General features: G+C 35.3%; 1 protein-coding gene and 1 pseudogene across 16 annotated transcripts in view; both read right to left on the bottom strand.

The window, feature by feature from the left end:
* LCORL (ligand dependent nuclear receptor corepressor like) overlaps positions 1 to 15,481 on the bottom strand; it is a 156,960-nt gene that overhangs the window by 55,885 nt on the left and 85,594 nt on the right. For 14 of the 16 annotated variants that reach the window (XM_032854326.1, XM_032854293.1, XM_032854276.1 and 11 more), the window contains one exon: positions 852 to 1,103. The exons of 1 other annotated variant lie outside the window; for it this stretch is intronic. In XM_032854326.1, coding sequence (XP_032710217.1) covers positions 852 to 1,103 — 252 coding nt within the window. Of the gene's footprint in view, positions 1 to 851; positions 1,104 to 15,481 lie in introns of those variants that run through there. One more of the 16 variants, XM_032854407.1, reaches the window with a different exon arrangement.
* LOC116871306 lies at positions 5,814 to 6,288 on the bottom strand (annotated as a pseudogene).

Below are 15,481 nucleotides of genomic sequence, written 5' to 3'. Positions count from 1 at the left end.
ATATTTTCCTGGCTTTAAGGACTAACAACACTATCCCTAACCTGTGTTAACAAAAGATATCTGTTCTCTGTTTTCTAGGCAAACACTTATTTGGCATCCCCCACAGCACTTATAAGGCCTTTCCTTCCTTTCCTCTAAAATCATGGCTCTTCTTTAATCAACTATCAGATAAGACCAACATAGCCTTCACATTCAGAATTCTTATGAAAAATGTATCTCTATATATTTAATTGCATGATTATTTATCATATATATTAACTTTTCTTTTTCCTCAGTTATATCATAAATAATTGAAGAAAAATCATTTTTTTAAAATTTTTCACTTAGAGGTAAAAAACTGAATAGTAAGTGCTTAGTGTTCCTAGCTGTAACATTTTAAAAATAATTTATACATCTCTTTATTTGTATTGCTTTTTTTTATCATTTTTTAAATTTATTTTCAGCATAACAGTATTCATTGTTTTTGTAACACACCCAGTGCTCCATGCAATCCGTGCCCTCTCTAATACCCACCACCTGGTTCCCCCAACCTCCCACCCCCCACCTCTTCAAACCCTTAAGATTGTTTTTCAGAGTCCATAGTCTCTCATTGTTGTATTCTTTGCTTTTAAGCCGCTTGTGAAGATTCTCTCACCATACATTTTATTGTGAAAAGAAACCAAGAGCAACCCAAATTTCCTCTTCTGTAAACAAAGTCAAATATAAAATTCAGCACTTCTCTCTAGTTCATATCACATAGGCTAACTGCAAGTAAAATTACTTCTAAAATAAATTTTTTTATGAATATAAGGTTTTATGTATATTAAATATTAAAACATAAAATTATGAATTACACACACACAAAATCTTACCTTGCTGAGTATTTTGTTCTTGCATTCGATTCACAGTGAGGTCTAAGGGGCCTTCCTGCTCTTCCTGAAGGGAGTTTTCTGCTTGATTCATTTGGATACTTTTACATATTAGACTTGGTCCAATTGAACCATTTCTATTTTCTTGAATTTTACCACTTTTTGAAATATACTCAATTGCAAACTGACGTATCATCTTTTTCATTAATTCCTGAGCAACTAAGGGAATGTTAGGATCACAGTTCTGAGGAAGATCTAGGGAAGAAATAAACATGATAGGTGTTAAAAAAGAGAAATGGAAAATATCAATACTTAAACTTATTTTTATTAAAAATTAATGGTTTCAGAAGTCTTCAGTTCAGTCCACAAATGCTAATGACTTCTAGGACTTAGTAACAGAAACCTTGTAGATTTAATTAGTATTACATCAACCAAACTTGGTATATTTAATCATTTCTTAAAAACAAACGTTTTCCAGGGCCCCTGCATGGCTCAGTTGAGTATCCCACTCTTGATTTTGACTCAGGTCATGATCTCAGGGTTGTGAGATGAATCCCCAAGAAGGGGGCTCCCTGCTAAACGTGTAGTCCACTTGAGATTCTCCCTCTTTCTCTCCCTTTCCCCCTCCCACCACAGGCACCCACATCATCTCAAATAATTAAATAAACAAAATCTTCGAAAGACAACAACAATAAAAAAGACCAAACATTTTCAGTCTCAAACTAAAATACAGACAAAGAATTAGACATAGAAGCAGAACAGCTTATTTTCAGGGTTTAAAACACTTAGAATGTGAATATAAATTGTAACTAAGCAATGTGTAACTTAATATATAAAGTAATTATATGCATTAGCTATTAAACAAAACTCTTATAAACTCTTGTAACTCTTTATAAAACATATACTCTTATAACTATTTATTACCATTAAATTGTTCCATTCTGTCAAATCTGTATTCCATATATAACCCAAATGTCATCATCAAAAATTTTCCTTTCTTCAAAATTATATTGAGAAATTTCAATCATAAAGAAAAAATAAAGAAAATAAAGTGATACAGGCAGCATCTACCAAGATTCAAGAATTGTTAGTATTCTTTCACATTCACTTTTTAAACTTTATTTGCACAACCACTGAAAGTACAGTGGAGAATTATATTATTTCACTCCTTAATATTTCAGCATGCATCTACTAAGACTCTCCTATAAAAACAGCAATACCATTGTTGAGGGTCTTAATCAATCCTTGACCCCAAAACATCTTGATCAGCTACAACTATAATGAAGGTCAGTAGTGATACACACTTCTGCTTGAAACTTGTACAAGAGCTCTGACAATTAATGATTTTATATAAGAAGTGTAGAATAAGGACGGACAACTTGTAAACAATAATGGTGAAAAGGAGTTTTGGTATTTGAGGAAGGTGGGTGGTGGTGGCTTCTTCACACACACACTTCTGGCCTCACTTCAATCCTTTTATTTACTCTGCTCCTTCAGAGGCAGAACTATTGCTAAACTGGGAAGGATGACTATGCAGATGTGATTAGGCTCCATACCTCTTCCTTTTAGAAGTGAAACTAGAGATACTAATTCTTTGTTCCTTAAATACCTTAACTCTTACCCATGCAGATTACTGTTATGTAAATAGGCCTGCTTTGATCCAGGGAGACTGAAGGAGTAAGTCTTTTTAGTTTTGGAGTTCAATATTAGCTGGAGCACATGTCTAAGAAATCTGCAGCCAAGTTCCCCAACTAACATCTACAGTTACAGATACATGATTCTAAAATGCAAGATGGTTTGAAAACATATACTGTTTGGAGGTGAGGAGAGGCAACAAACTACTTCCACCATGACCATCTCCAAATTTGGTAGCAAAATATGATCTGGGCTAAAATGAATCTATTTATGATCCTGCAGAAATATCAATATATTTGATCACAGGATGTTGTTTTGGAGATGTTACAAAATAAATATCCTTATATTACCTCTTTCAAAAGCAAAAAAGTTTGAATTCTGAAAAAACATCTGAGAGAAGAAACTATGGGCAAAAAAAAAAAAAAATGTAGTATTTTAGCCTTCACATTTATTCTTCCTTTAGAATCCCGTAGGGAAGAGAGGCACTATTGTTCTTATGTACTGGAAAAGGACTTAGCTATATGCTGGAATCTTAGCCATCCTTATGAACTTAGGGTAGTTACATATCCCTTCTAAGTTTTAGTTTCTCTGTTCATAAAAATGGAAATGATAACAGAACATTCAAAATCATAATCATAATAGGGCCTGCTCACAGAATATTTTAAGATTATGTAAGAATGTAGATAAAATACTAAATTCCTGTACTTGGCATTTTAACAGTCTAGGAAACATTAGCCATTAAGATGTAGACTGAGCAGTTATATTTTATTTAAGTCACAAAATGCCAAATAAGTAAAAATATTAACTAGATTAATATAAAACTACTAGCTAATTGGGAAAATACAAAGGACCTAACTTCTAAGTACTTTTGATACTTTTTGGTCCAGAATAGATAGTATTAGCACAAGTACCCTAAATGACGCAGATTACCAAAACAAGAAATTTCCATGTTGTATATAAGAAGTCCCACTTTTTAAAATAATTTCTTGATTATTACCTCCAGGCATCTTTGAAGGCTTCTGTGAACATTCTTCTCCATCTTTTTCTAAACATAATTTTGCTTTGTATTATGGGTTAAAAGGAGGTATTAGATTTACTTCTAGGTATTTTAACTTTGCTATAATTTATTGAATGTCAACTTATAAATTCAAAATAATTAAATTTACCAAAAAAGAACAGAAACATACTTGGATTCATATCATCAGACTGGGGCTACAACTTTAGGGTTGAGTTTAGAGCTAAGTTTAAAAAGTTTAAAGCAGAATACATTGTGCCACTCTATTTTTTGTTTTTTCATGTACTCAGTTTTTAGCCCTTTATATTGGGAAATAAGTGTATGTTTATTAATTAAGAAAAGAGAAAGACAAAGAGACAAAAAATGCTGCTGATTAGCTAGTGAGCCTTCTAGATTATGTCTACAAGCTGTCATAACCATAAAAAAGCAAAGGAGTTAACTAGAGATACAGACCAGGAATTGTAATGTTTCCAAAGGTCAAGCAAGTAATAAGTATTTGGCTGGAAGAGAGAATGCTGCCACGTGGAAATAGTGTCTACTGTCCCCAAGACGACAGAAATAACTTATTTTTTGCCTTCTTAATTTTTCAAACCTAACTAATTCAAAAGTTTTAACAAGCTTTTTGTAATAGTTTCAAGATAGTCCTCAATGATTTCAACCTTCTGGCTTCATTCTGTTGTGTAGCCCCTTCCATGTTATATCTGTGGTGGCATGGGTGATTGACAGCATACTAAAGAAGTCTGTCACTTCTAAGATCAAATTATAAAAGAATGTGGGTTCTATCTTGGATACTCTTGACTGTTACTATTTGCTGTTACCTCCCTCCGCCATCCCCTACTCTGTTCTTCAATATCACTTATCACTCACTCTGGAGGAGGCCACACTGTTAGAAGCTCTATGGAGAGCCTAACATGGAGAGGAACTGAAGTCCCCTGCAAACAACCAGTGAGTGAACTTGAAAGAAGATATTCCAGATCAATGAAATCCCAGATGACTGTAATCCTAGCTGACCTCCTCGGAGCAGCCAAATATCCAGCTATGCTACTCTGTGAGATTCCCAGCTCAGGGAAAATATGAGATAATAAATGTTTGTTTTAAACTGCTAAGTTTGGGGGACAATTTACTAAAAAGTAATAATAAATAATAAAGATTTTGTTATATGTTAGTGGGATGTTATTGTAATAAAAATCTAAAACGTAGGGTTGGCTTTAGAACCAAGCAGTGGGCTTTGGAGAAAATTAACACTGTAAGCCAAAAAAGTACCTTAAGTTGTTAATAGGAGCTTCATGGTTTTTGATAAGATGTGTAGGGTGAGGATTTGTAAGACAATGAGGTAAATGTTACTGGAAAGTGGAGGAAAGAATATACTTATTTTGTAGAGGCAGAAAGTTTTATGTTGTGTGCAGTAAAGTTTTACTGCTATGTGCAGTAACTTGGAAAGCAGAAAATGTGCCTAATAAATGGGGTAATCTATCTAGGGAAATTTCTAAGCAAAGCAAAGTGCCCTCTGGTTTCTTTGTGCTGATTACAGTAAAATTTAAGAAAGGAGACAGACTAAAGGAAGAACTGTTAAACAAAAAGAAATTAGGTCTTAATTATTTTGAAATTTTTCAGATGCACAGATAGGAAGTGAGGCTAAAATTAAGAAAGGTTGGATTAAGACCAAATCAGAGAAATAGCCAGGAAAACAGCTTAAAAAAAAAAAAAATTTTTTTTTTTTTCCCAGATTTGACTTTCTCAATAATGTCATGGGACTCATGTGGATTTTTAATTTTATTTGTGTGTGTGTGGGGGGGGGAGTGGTGTCATTCCTTTATACTGAAGGACTCCGTAGTTAACCAAATCATTTCAGGAAGTGTCTATTCAAGAATATTGGCTAAATCTCAGTAAGAATAGTAAGCTGTATACTGTTTTAAATTGCTTTATTCCCATCCTCCTTCCCTACTGTTGAGGAAGCCTGTCCCAGGGCAAAGAAGGTAGGTAGGTGAGGAGAAGGTATGGGAGGGGAGGAAGAAAGAAAATAAACAGTCTCAGAAACCTGTGGAATACCATCAAGTGCACCAACATTCACAATGGTAGTCCTAGAAGGAGAGGAAAGAGGCACAAAAGATAGCTGAAGAAATGACAATGTCTCAAATTTGATGAAAAACTTTTATCTACATATCCAAGAAGCTCAACAAACTCCAAGTAGGATAAACTCAAAGAAAGCCACATTTAGATGCATCTTAATCAAATAGAAACCAAAGACAAAGAGCAAGTCCTGAAAGCAGAATGTGTTCTGTAAAGCAACTTCCTAGCAGCAGCATGGCATAGTTCTAGGTGAGGGTCTCACCTTTTGTCACTGTGCTTCAATGTACTCTGTTCTCCCTTCGAGGGCTGTCAATTTCTTATTTAGTGTTGCAAGTCTTTTTTTTTTTTAAGATTTTATTTATTTATTTATTTAACAGACAGGGATCACAAGTAGGCAGAGAGAGAGAGGAGGAAGCAGGCTCCCCGCTGAGCAGAGTGCCCGATGTGGGGCTCAATTCCAGGACCCTGGGATCATGACCTGAGCCAAAGGCAGAGGCTTTAACCCACTGAGCCACCCAGGTGCCCCAAATTTTGCAAGTCTTTAACAACAAGACATATCGAACAAGTTGAGAACGTCTGTGATTTTCTTGACTCTGTGGTGATGACCTCAATGTATTCCCAGTTCACCCATTTCCGGTGAATCTCCTGCTGCACTGGATCCTCTTAACCTGCCACAGCTGCTGCCTGAAGAAGACTTGTTTTGTTTCCTAAATTCCACATATGAGTGAAATCATATAATTGTCTTTCTCTGACTTACTTCACTTAGCATAATACACTCTAGTTGCATTCACATTGTTGCAAATGGCAAGATTTTATTGATGGCTGAGTAATATTCTACTGTACATACATGCATATCACATCTTTATCCATTCATCTGTTGATGGACATCTGGGCTCTTTCCATAATTTGGCTATTGTCAACACTGCTGCTATGAATATTGGGGTACAGATATCCCTTCAGATCACTACATTTGTGTCTTTGGGGTATATACCCAGTAGTGTAATTACTGGGTCATAGGGTAGCTCTATTTTTAACTTTTTGAGGAACCTCCATACTGTTTTCCAGAGTGGGTGCACCAGCTTGCATTCCCACCAACAGTGTGAAAGGGCTCACCTTACTCCACATCCTCACCAACATCTTTTGTTTCCTGAGTGGTTAATTTTAGCCATTCTGTCTGGGGTATTTCATTGCGGTTTTGATTTATGCTTTCCTGATGCCAAGTGATGTTGAGCATTTCTTCATGTGTCTGTTGGCCATTTGTAGGTCTTCTTTGGAGAAATATCTGTTCATGTCTTCTGCCCATTTCTCGATTGGATTATTTGTTCTTTGGGTGTTGAGTTTGATAAGTTCTTTACAGATTTTGGATACTACCCTTTTATCTAATAAGACATTTGCAAATACCCTCTCCCATCCTGTCAGCTGTCTTTTGGTTTGGTTGACTCCTTTGCTGTGCAAAGGTTTTTTTATCTTTATGAAGTCCCAATAGCTCATTTTTGCCCCTTGCCTTTGGAGACGTGTCTAGCAAGAAGCTGCTGCAGCTGAGGTTGAAGAGGTTGTTCCCTGTGTTCTGCTCTAGGATTTTGATGGATTCCTGTCTCAGACTGAGGTCTCATCCATTTTGAGTCTATTACTGTGCATGGTATAAGAAAACAGTCCAGTTTCATTTTTCTGTATATGGCTGTCCAATTTTCCCAACATGATTTGTTGAGAAGATGGTCTTTTTTCTATTGGATATTCTTTCCTGCTTTGTTGAAGACTGGTTGACTGTAGAGTTTGAAGGTCCAGTTCTGGGTTCTCTATTCTGTTCCATTTATCTATGTGTCTGTTTTTGTGCCAGTACCATACTGTCTTATTGATTAAAGCTTTGGGTTTGTTTTTTTTTTAAGATTTTATTTATTTGACACAGACAGCAAGTGAGCACAAATGGGGGGAGCAGCAGGCAGAGGAGAGGGAGAAGCAAGTTTCTTGCTGAGCAAGGAGCCCGATGTGGGGCTTGACCCCAGGACCCCAGGATCATGGCTGAGCCGAAGGCAGACACTTAACGGAGTGATCCAACCAGGCACCCTGATGATTAAAGCTTTATAATAGAGCTTGGAGTCTGGCATTGTGATACCACCAGCTCTGGTTTTCCTTTTCAACATTCATTTGGCTATTTAGGGAGTCCTCGGGTTCCGTACAAATTTTAGGATTATTTGTTCCAGCTCTGTGAAAAAAGTTGCTGATATTTTGATAGGGGTTACATTGAATGTATAGATTGCTCTAGACAGCATACACATTTTTTTTTTAAAGATTTTATTTATTTATTTGAGAAAGAGACAGTGAGAGAAAACATGAGCGAGGAGAAGGTCAGAGGGAGAAGCAGACTCCCAATGGAGCTGGGAGCCCAATGTGGGACTCGATCCCAGGACCCCGGGATCATGACCTGAGCCGAAGGCAGTCGTCCAACCAACTGAGCCACCCAGGCGTCCCGACAGCATACACATTTTAACAATATTTATTCTTCCAATCCATGAGCATGGAACATTTTTCCATTTCTTTGTGTCTTCTATCATGAGTGTTCTATAGTTTCCAGAGTACAGATCCTTTGACTCTTTGGTTAGGCTTATTCCTAGGTATCTTACTGTATTGGGAATGACTGTAATGGGAATGACTGTAAATGTAAATGTAAATGACTCTCTAGTTTCTCTTTCTTCCATCTCATTGTTAGTGTATAGAAATGCAGCTGATTTCTGTGCACTGATTTTGTATCCTCCCACTTTTCTGAATTCCTGCATGAGTTCTAGCAATTTTGGGGTGGAGTCTTTGGGGTATTCCACATAGAGTATCATGTAATCTATGACGAGTGAGAGTTTGACTTCTTCTTTGCTGATTCAGATGCCTTTTATTTCTTTTTATTGTCTGATTACTGAGGCTAGGACTTCTAATACTATGCGGAACAACAGTGGTGTTGTTCCTGACCTTAGGGGGAAAGCTCTCAGTTTTCTCCATTCAGAATGATATTTGCTGTGGGCTTTTAGTATATGGCTTTTATGATAGTTGAGGTATGCTCCTTCTATCCCTACCCTGTGAAGAGTTTTAATCAAGAAAGGATGATATACTTTGTCAAATGTTTTTCCTGCATCAATTAAGAGGATCATATGATTCTTGTCCTTTCTTTTACTGATGTGATATATCACGTTGATTGATTTGTGAATGTTGAACCATCCTTGCATCCCAGAAATAAATCTCATTTGGTTGTGGTAAATACTCCTTTTAATGTACTGTTGGATCCTACTGGCCAGTATCTTGGTGAAAATTCTTGCATCCATGTTCATCCACGTTCTCCTTTTTGGTGGGATCTTTTTCTGCTTTTGGGATCAAGGTAATGCTGGCCTCATAAAGTTTGGAAGTTTTCTTTCCATTTTGCTTTTTTGAAACAGCTTTAAAAGATCAGGTATTAATTCTTTAAATGTTTGACAGAATTCCCCTGGGAAGCCATCCAGCCCTGGGTTCTTGTTTGTTGGGAGATTTTTGATTACTGCTTCAATTTCCTTGCTGGCTATGGGTCTGTTCAGGTTTTCTATTTCTTTCTGTTTCAGTTTTGGTAGTTTATACATCTCTAGTAATGCATCTATTTCTTCCAGATTGTGTAATATATTGGCATATAGTTGCTCCTAGTATGTTCTTATAGGTGTATTTCTTAGGTGTTGGTTGTGATCACCCATCTTTCATTCATGATTTTATTTATTTGGGTCCTCCCCCCGCTTTTTTTTTTGATAAGTCTGGCCAGGGGGGTTATCAATTAATTCTTTCAAGGAACCAGCTCCTAGTTTCGTTGATCTGTTCTGTTCTTTTGGTTTCTATTTCATTGATTTCTGCATCTTTATTAATTCTCTTCTAGGTTTAGGCTTTATTTGCTGTTCTCCAGGTCCTTTAGGTCTAAGTTTAAGTAGTGTATTTGAGATCTTTCTTGTTTCTTGAGAAAGGTTTGTATTGCTACATACCTCCCTCAAAAGAGACACTTTAAATTCAAAGGTTCACATATGTTGAAAGAAACAGGATAAGGGGGGCGCCTGGGTGGCTCAGTGGGTTAAGCCGCTGCCTTCGGCTCAGGTCGTGGTCTCAGGGTCCTGGGATCGAGCCCCACATCGGGCTCTCTGCTCAGCAGGGAGCCTGCTTCCTCCTCTCTCTCCGCCTGCCTCTCTGCCTGCTTGTGATCTCTCTCTGTCAAATAAATAAATAAAAATCTTTAAAAAATAAAATAATTAAAAAAAAAAAAAAGAAAGAAAGAAACAGGATCAGGGAAAAAAAAGACATTATGAAAACATAACCAAAAGGAAGCTGGGGCGATTCTACTAATATCAGGCAAAATCTATTCTAAAACAAAAATTGTCAATAAAAACAGAGAAGGTCACTTTATAATAATAAAGATTCAATCTCTTAAGAAGATCTAATATTTATAAACATATATGGACCTAAGAACAGAGCCCCAAAATACATGAAGAAATAACAGAATTAAAGGAGAAAGGAAACATTCAATATTAACAGTTGGAAACTATTCAAAAAAGCCACTGTAAAATATATCTATCTATCTACCTATTTATTTAGAGAGCTTGCACAAATGGGGGGAGTGGTAGAGGGAGAGAGAAAATCCCAAATAGACTCTACACTGAGCACAGATACCTACTCAGGGCTCAATCTCACAACCTCGAGAACATGACTTTAGCCAAAATCAAGAGTGGTACACTTCACTGACTGAGCCACCCAGGCATCCCTAAACCACTTGCAATAATGGATAGAAAATCCAGAAAGAAGAACAACAAACAGAAGACTTCAACAACACTAACAAACATATGCAGCACTCCATCTCAAAACAGCAGAATACATATTTTTGTCAAATGCATGTAGAACCCTATGACCCAGGAATTACACTACTGGGTATTTACCCCAAAGATACAAATGTAGTAATTCAAAGTGGCACCTGCACCCCAATGTTTATAGCATCAATGTCCATAATAGCCAAACTATGGAAAGAGCCCAGATGTCCACTGACAGATGAATAGATAAAGAAAATGTGGTATGTATATATAACAGAGTATTACTCAGCCATCAAAAAATGAAATCTCGCCATTTGCAATGACATGGATAGAACTAGAGGGTATTAAGCTAAGTGAAATAAGTCAATGACAGAAAGACAATTATCATATGATCTCACTGATATGTGCAATTTGAGGACCAAGGCAGAGGATCATAGGGGAAGAGAGGAGAAAAATGAGATAAGACAAAACCAGATAGGGAGATAAACCGTAAGAGACTCTTAATCTTAGGAAACAAACTGAGGGTTGCTGGAGGGGAGGGGGCTAGGATGAATGGGGTGGCTGGGTGATGGACACTGGGGAGGGTATGTGTTATGGTGAGCACTGTGTATTGTGTAAGACTGATGAATCACAGACCTGTACCCCTGAAACAAATAATATATTATGTGTTAATAATTTTTAAAAAAATACATGTAGAAATTCTCCAAGACAGACCATATGGCAGGCCACACACAAAAAAAGGTGAAAAACATAAAAGGTACGGTCTCCAAAATCAAAGGAATAAAACAAGTAATAAAAGGAAATATGGGAAACATACAAATGTAAAAACAAAAACAAAAACAAAAAAACCCCCACATATTCCCAAACACCTACTGAGTAAAAGATTGGGTCACAAAGAACATGAGAAAATACTAAAAGTTTAATAAAAAGGAAAACAGAACATACCAAATGGTATAAGATGCAGCTACAGCAGCACTTGGAGGGCAATTTGTAGCTGTAAACACACATTTTTTTTTTTTTTAATTCAAACCAACAAACCATTAACCTATGCGCCCTGAGAGAAAATGAATTGAAAACTAAACCCAAAACAAGCAAAAAGGAGGAAATATATAAAATGTTGTAGCAGAAAAAAAAAAAAAGAATCAAAAAACATAAAGAATAGAAAAACAACAGAGAAGCTCAATGAAAGTAAAAGTTGGTTTGAAAAAAATCAACAAATTCACAAACCTTTAGCTAGACTGGCCAAGAAAAAAGCTAGAGAAGATTTAAGTTGCTACAATCAGGAATGAAAGAGACATCACCACTAACCTTAAAGAAACACAAAACAGAACCAGAAAATACTATAAAAAATCATATGCCAACAAATTAGATATCCTAACGCATGTAACATTGTATGTTAACTATACTGGAATCAAAATAAAATAATAAAATTTTAAAAAAGAAAAAAAAAACAAATTACATATTCTAGATGAAATGGCTAAATTCTAGAAAGATAAACTACCAAACTGACTGAAGGATGTAACAAAATGTAAATAGACCTATTAAAAAAAATTGAAATAATGATTAAAATACTTGTCACAATGAAAAGCTCAGAGACAGATTTATGAGGAAATTCTATTAGATTTTTAAAAAATTAACACCAAACCCTTCGTAAACTCTAAGAAATAGATGAGGAAGAAACACTTCCCAATTCATTCTATGATAGCAATATTAGCATTATATCAAACTAGACGAGGAAATCACATGAAAAGAAAACTACCATGCCAAATGAAAACTAACCATTATGAAGAGACACAAAAATCCTAAATAAAATACTATCAAACAGAATCTAGCAACACATAAAAATAACTATACACCAAGAATCTACCCCAAGAATGTAAGGTCAGTTCAACATATAAAGACCAATCATTATAATAAAACATTAATAAAAGACAAAAGCCAAATCTTCATAGATATAGAAAAGCACTTGAGAAAATCCTGCAAGCTTTCATGCTAAAAACACCGAACAAACCAGGAATAGAAGAAAACTGCCTCAATTTAAGAAAGAGGGCCAATGAAAAATTCACACGTAACATCACATTTAATAGTGAAAGAAAACTTTCCACCTAAGATCAGGAACAAGACAAGAATATATGTTCTCACCACTTCTAGCCAACATATACTGGAGGTTCTAGGCAGGGCAATTAGGCAAGAAAAAGAAATAAAAGGCATTTAGATTGGAAAGATAGAATTAAGGCTCTGTTTGTATGTAACAATCTTTAAAAAAAATTTTTTACTTTAATTCCACTATAATTAACATACAGTGTTATATTAGTTGCAGGTGTACAAAACAGTGAATCATAACAATCTTACGTATAGAAATTTCTAAGGAATCCAAACAAAATAAATTTTAGAGCTAATGATTAAGTTTAGGAAGGCTACAGATCAAATATCAATAAACAAATATCCATTTTACTTCTATACAATGGTACTAAACAATTCCAAAATGATAAAAGAAAAAAATTCCATTTACAACAGGATCACACGAAACAAAACAATGAAAAAACTGTATGCTAAAAATGATGAAACTTAAAAACAACCCAAACAAATAGAAATACATCTAGTGTTCATGAACTGGAAGATGTAATATTGTTAAGATGGTTAATACTCCCCAAAGAGATTCAGCACAATCCCCATCAAAATCCTAGCTGGCATTTTTGTAGAAATTGGCAAGTTGATCTAAAAATCATATGGGAATGTAAGGAATTCAGAACAGAAAAAAAAAAAAAATATTGAAAAAGAAGAACTAAATTGAAGGGTTAGCACATCCTGATTTTTAAAATTACTATAAAGTGCAATAATCAAGACAAGTTATCAGCATAAAGTTAGACATATAGATGAATGTAGTAGAACTGAGCCCCCAAATAAGCCTTTCCATTGATAGTCAATTTATTTTTGATATCAGTACCTAGACCATTCAATGGGGGAAAGAATAGTCTTTTCAACAACAGTGCTGGGACAACTGGATATTTACATACAAAATGAAGCTGGATCTCTACCTCATACAATATATAATAATTAACTGAAAATGTATCAAAGACCTAAATACAGGAGCTAAAACCATAAAAATCTTAGAAGAAAACATATGTGTAAATCTTCATAACTTTGGATTAAGGTGACAATTCCTTACATATGATACCAAAAGCACAAGCAACAAAAGAAAAAGATAAATATACTGGATTTGATCAAAATTAAAAACCTTTGTACTTCAAATACACTATCAAGAAGTGAGAAGACAGTCCAAACAATGGGTATTAATATTTATAAGTCATGTCTGATAAAAGTCCAGTGCCACAGTATAGAAAGACCTCTTCTTACAAATCAACAATTAAAAAAAAAATCTCCAAATAAAAACTGGTGAATGATTTTTGCAAATAAATTACTAATAGCCAATAAACACATGAAAAAGATGCTTAACATCATTGCTCATGAGGGAAATGAAAATCAAAACCACAATGAGCTACCATTTCATACCCAAAAAGAGCATTATGATAAAAAAATGCAGAAAAAGTGCTCATGAGGATGTAAAGAAATCTGAACCCTCAACCACTGCTGGTGAGAATGCAAAATGGTATAGCCTCTTTGGAAAACACACTGGCAATTTTTCAAAAATGTAAACATATGATCCAGCAAATTCTACTCCAAGGCATATAACCAAGAAAACTGAAAACATAAGTCCAAGCAAAAATGAGTGCATGAATGTTCACGGTAGCATTATTCATAACAACCAACAAGTAGAAACAACACAAATGAACATGAACTGGTGAATACATAGATAAAATGTCATATATCCATACAACAGAGTATTATTCAATTATAAAAAGGAATGAAGAACTGACACACACTGTGAGAATGAACCTTGAAAATATGCTAACTGAAGGCTGCACATTGTATGATTCCATTTATGAAATGTCTAAAACAGGCAAATCTATAAAGACAGACAGTAGATTTAGTAGTTGCCAGAACCCGGGGGAGGATAGGAAAAGGATGAGGAGTGAGTGCTTGCTTATCTGCTAACAGGTTTCTTTTTTAGGATGATGAAAATGTTCCGGAATCAGATAGCAGTGGTGGTTGTAAAACTTGGTGAATGAGTACACTAAAACCCACTAAATCGTATATTTTTTAAAAAGTTAATTTCACAATATGTGAATTACATCTCAATTAAAAAAAAAAAACAGAAAGGAGGGATAACTCAGAGAGCAGAACATGACAGATCCAAGATCCATAAATAATTATTCTTAGACCTTAAGATCTAATCAAAGAATTAACAACTTTTGCTCAGCTGGATTTCAGATTAGCTATGAATGGTGACTTCTGTGTGTACCCCTTTCCCCAATTCTGAATACCCTACGCCTGTCCTACCACTCTATGTGGGGTGTGTGTGGGCAAGTAGCTTGTCTTTTTATTTTCAAAGGTCTACAGATCAAGATGAACTGTACTTGAAATGCTGTCCTTAAAGAGCTGCACCCAAAGAACATTGTTTGCACCTGTTACTGAGTACTGTGAGATGATACTGTAATAACAGTAAGACCTTTGAAGGTCTTGGACAAAGATGAGCATATTTTGCATATAAAGAGAGATGTTAATCAAAGGCGACAGACTGATTCCAACTTCCTTGTATTCACGCGTTTGTTCAGTAGTCTCCCACACTGATAGCATATAATGCCATTGTTTACCGAAAAGGAATAGTTGCTCCTGAAATCATTCTAAGAATACTGATTGGGTTGTCTCAATTATGAGATCACCAATGTGGAATACGTAAGTCACTAATACAATAAAATGTTTTAAAGGACAGGATGGTGGCATTTTGGTAATCTTTTCCCAACCCCATTTCCCTTCTCTCCATGGTTGATAGCTACATTAACAACAATTAACACTGGTTTAGTACTTTATAGAACAAGAACTCATGTACACTGGTATCATTTAATGTCAAGAATTATATTACTACAGATAATGGTATAATGAAAGGTAAAAAGGGAAGCAAAGTCCTATAGAACCATTTATGGAACATAGTTTTTGCCCTTGCCTTTTATTTTTCCCAAGTATTTTACTTCAAAACATTTCGATCTATAGAAAAA

The sequence above is a fragment of the Lontra canadensis genome, unplaced genomic scaffold, assembly GCF_010015895.1.
Source record: "Lontra canadensis isolate GAN:19392208 unplaced genomic scaffold, GSC_riverotter_1.0 scaffold1, whole genome shotgun sequence".
Taxonomy (NCBI): domain Eukaryota; kingdom Metazoa; phylum Chordata; class Mammalia; order Carnivora; family Mustelidae; genus Lontra; species Lontra canadensis.
Note: the sequence above shows the minus strand (reverse complement) of the source record. Positions and strands in the feature narration are given on the sequence as shown.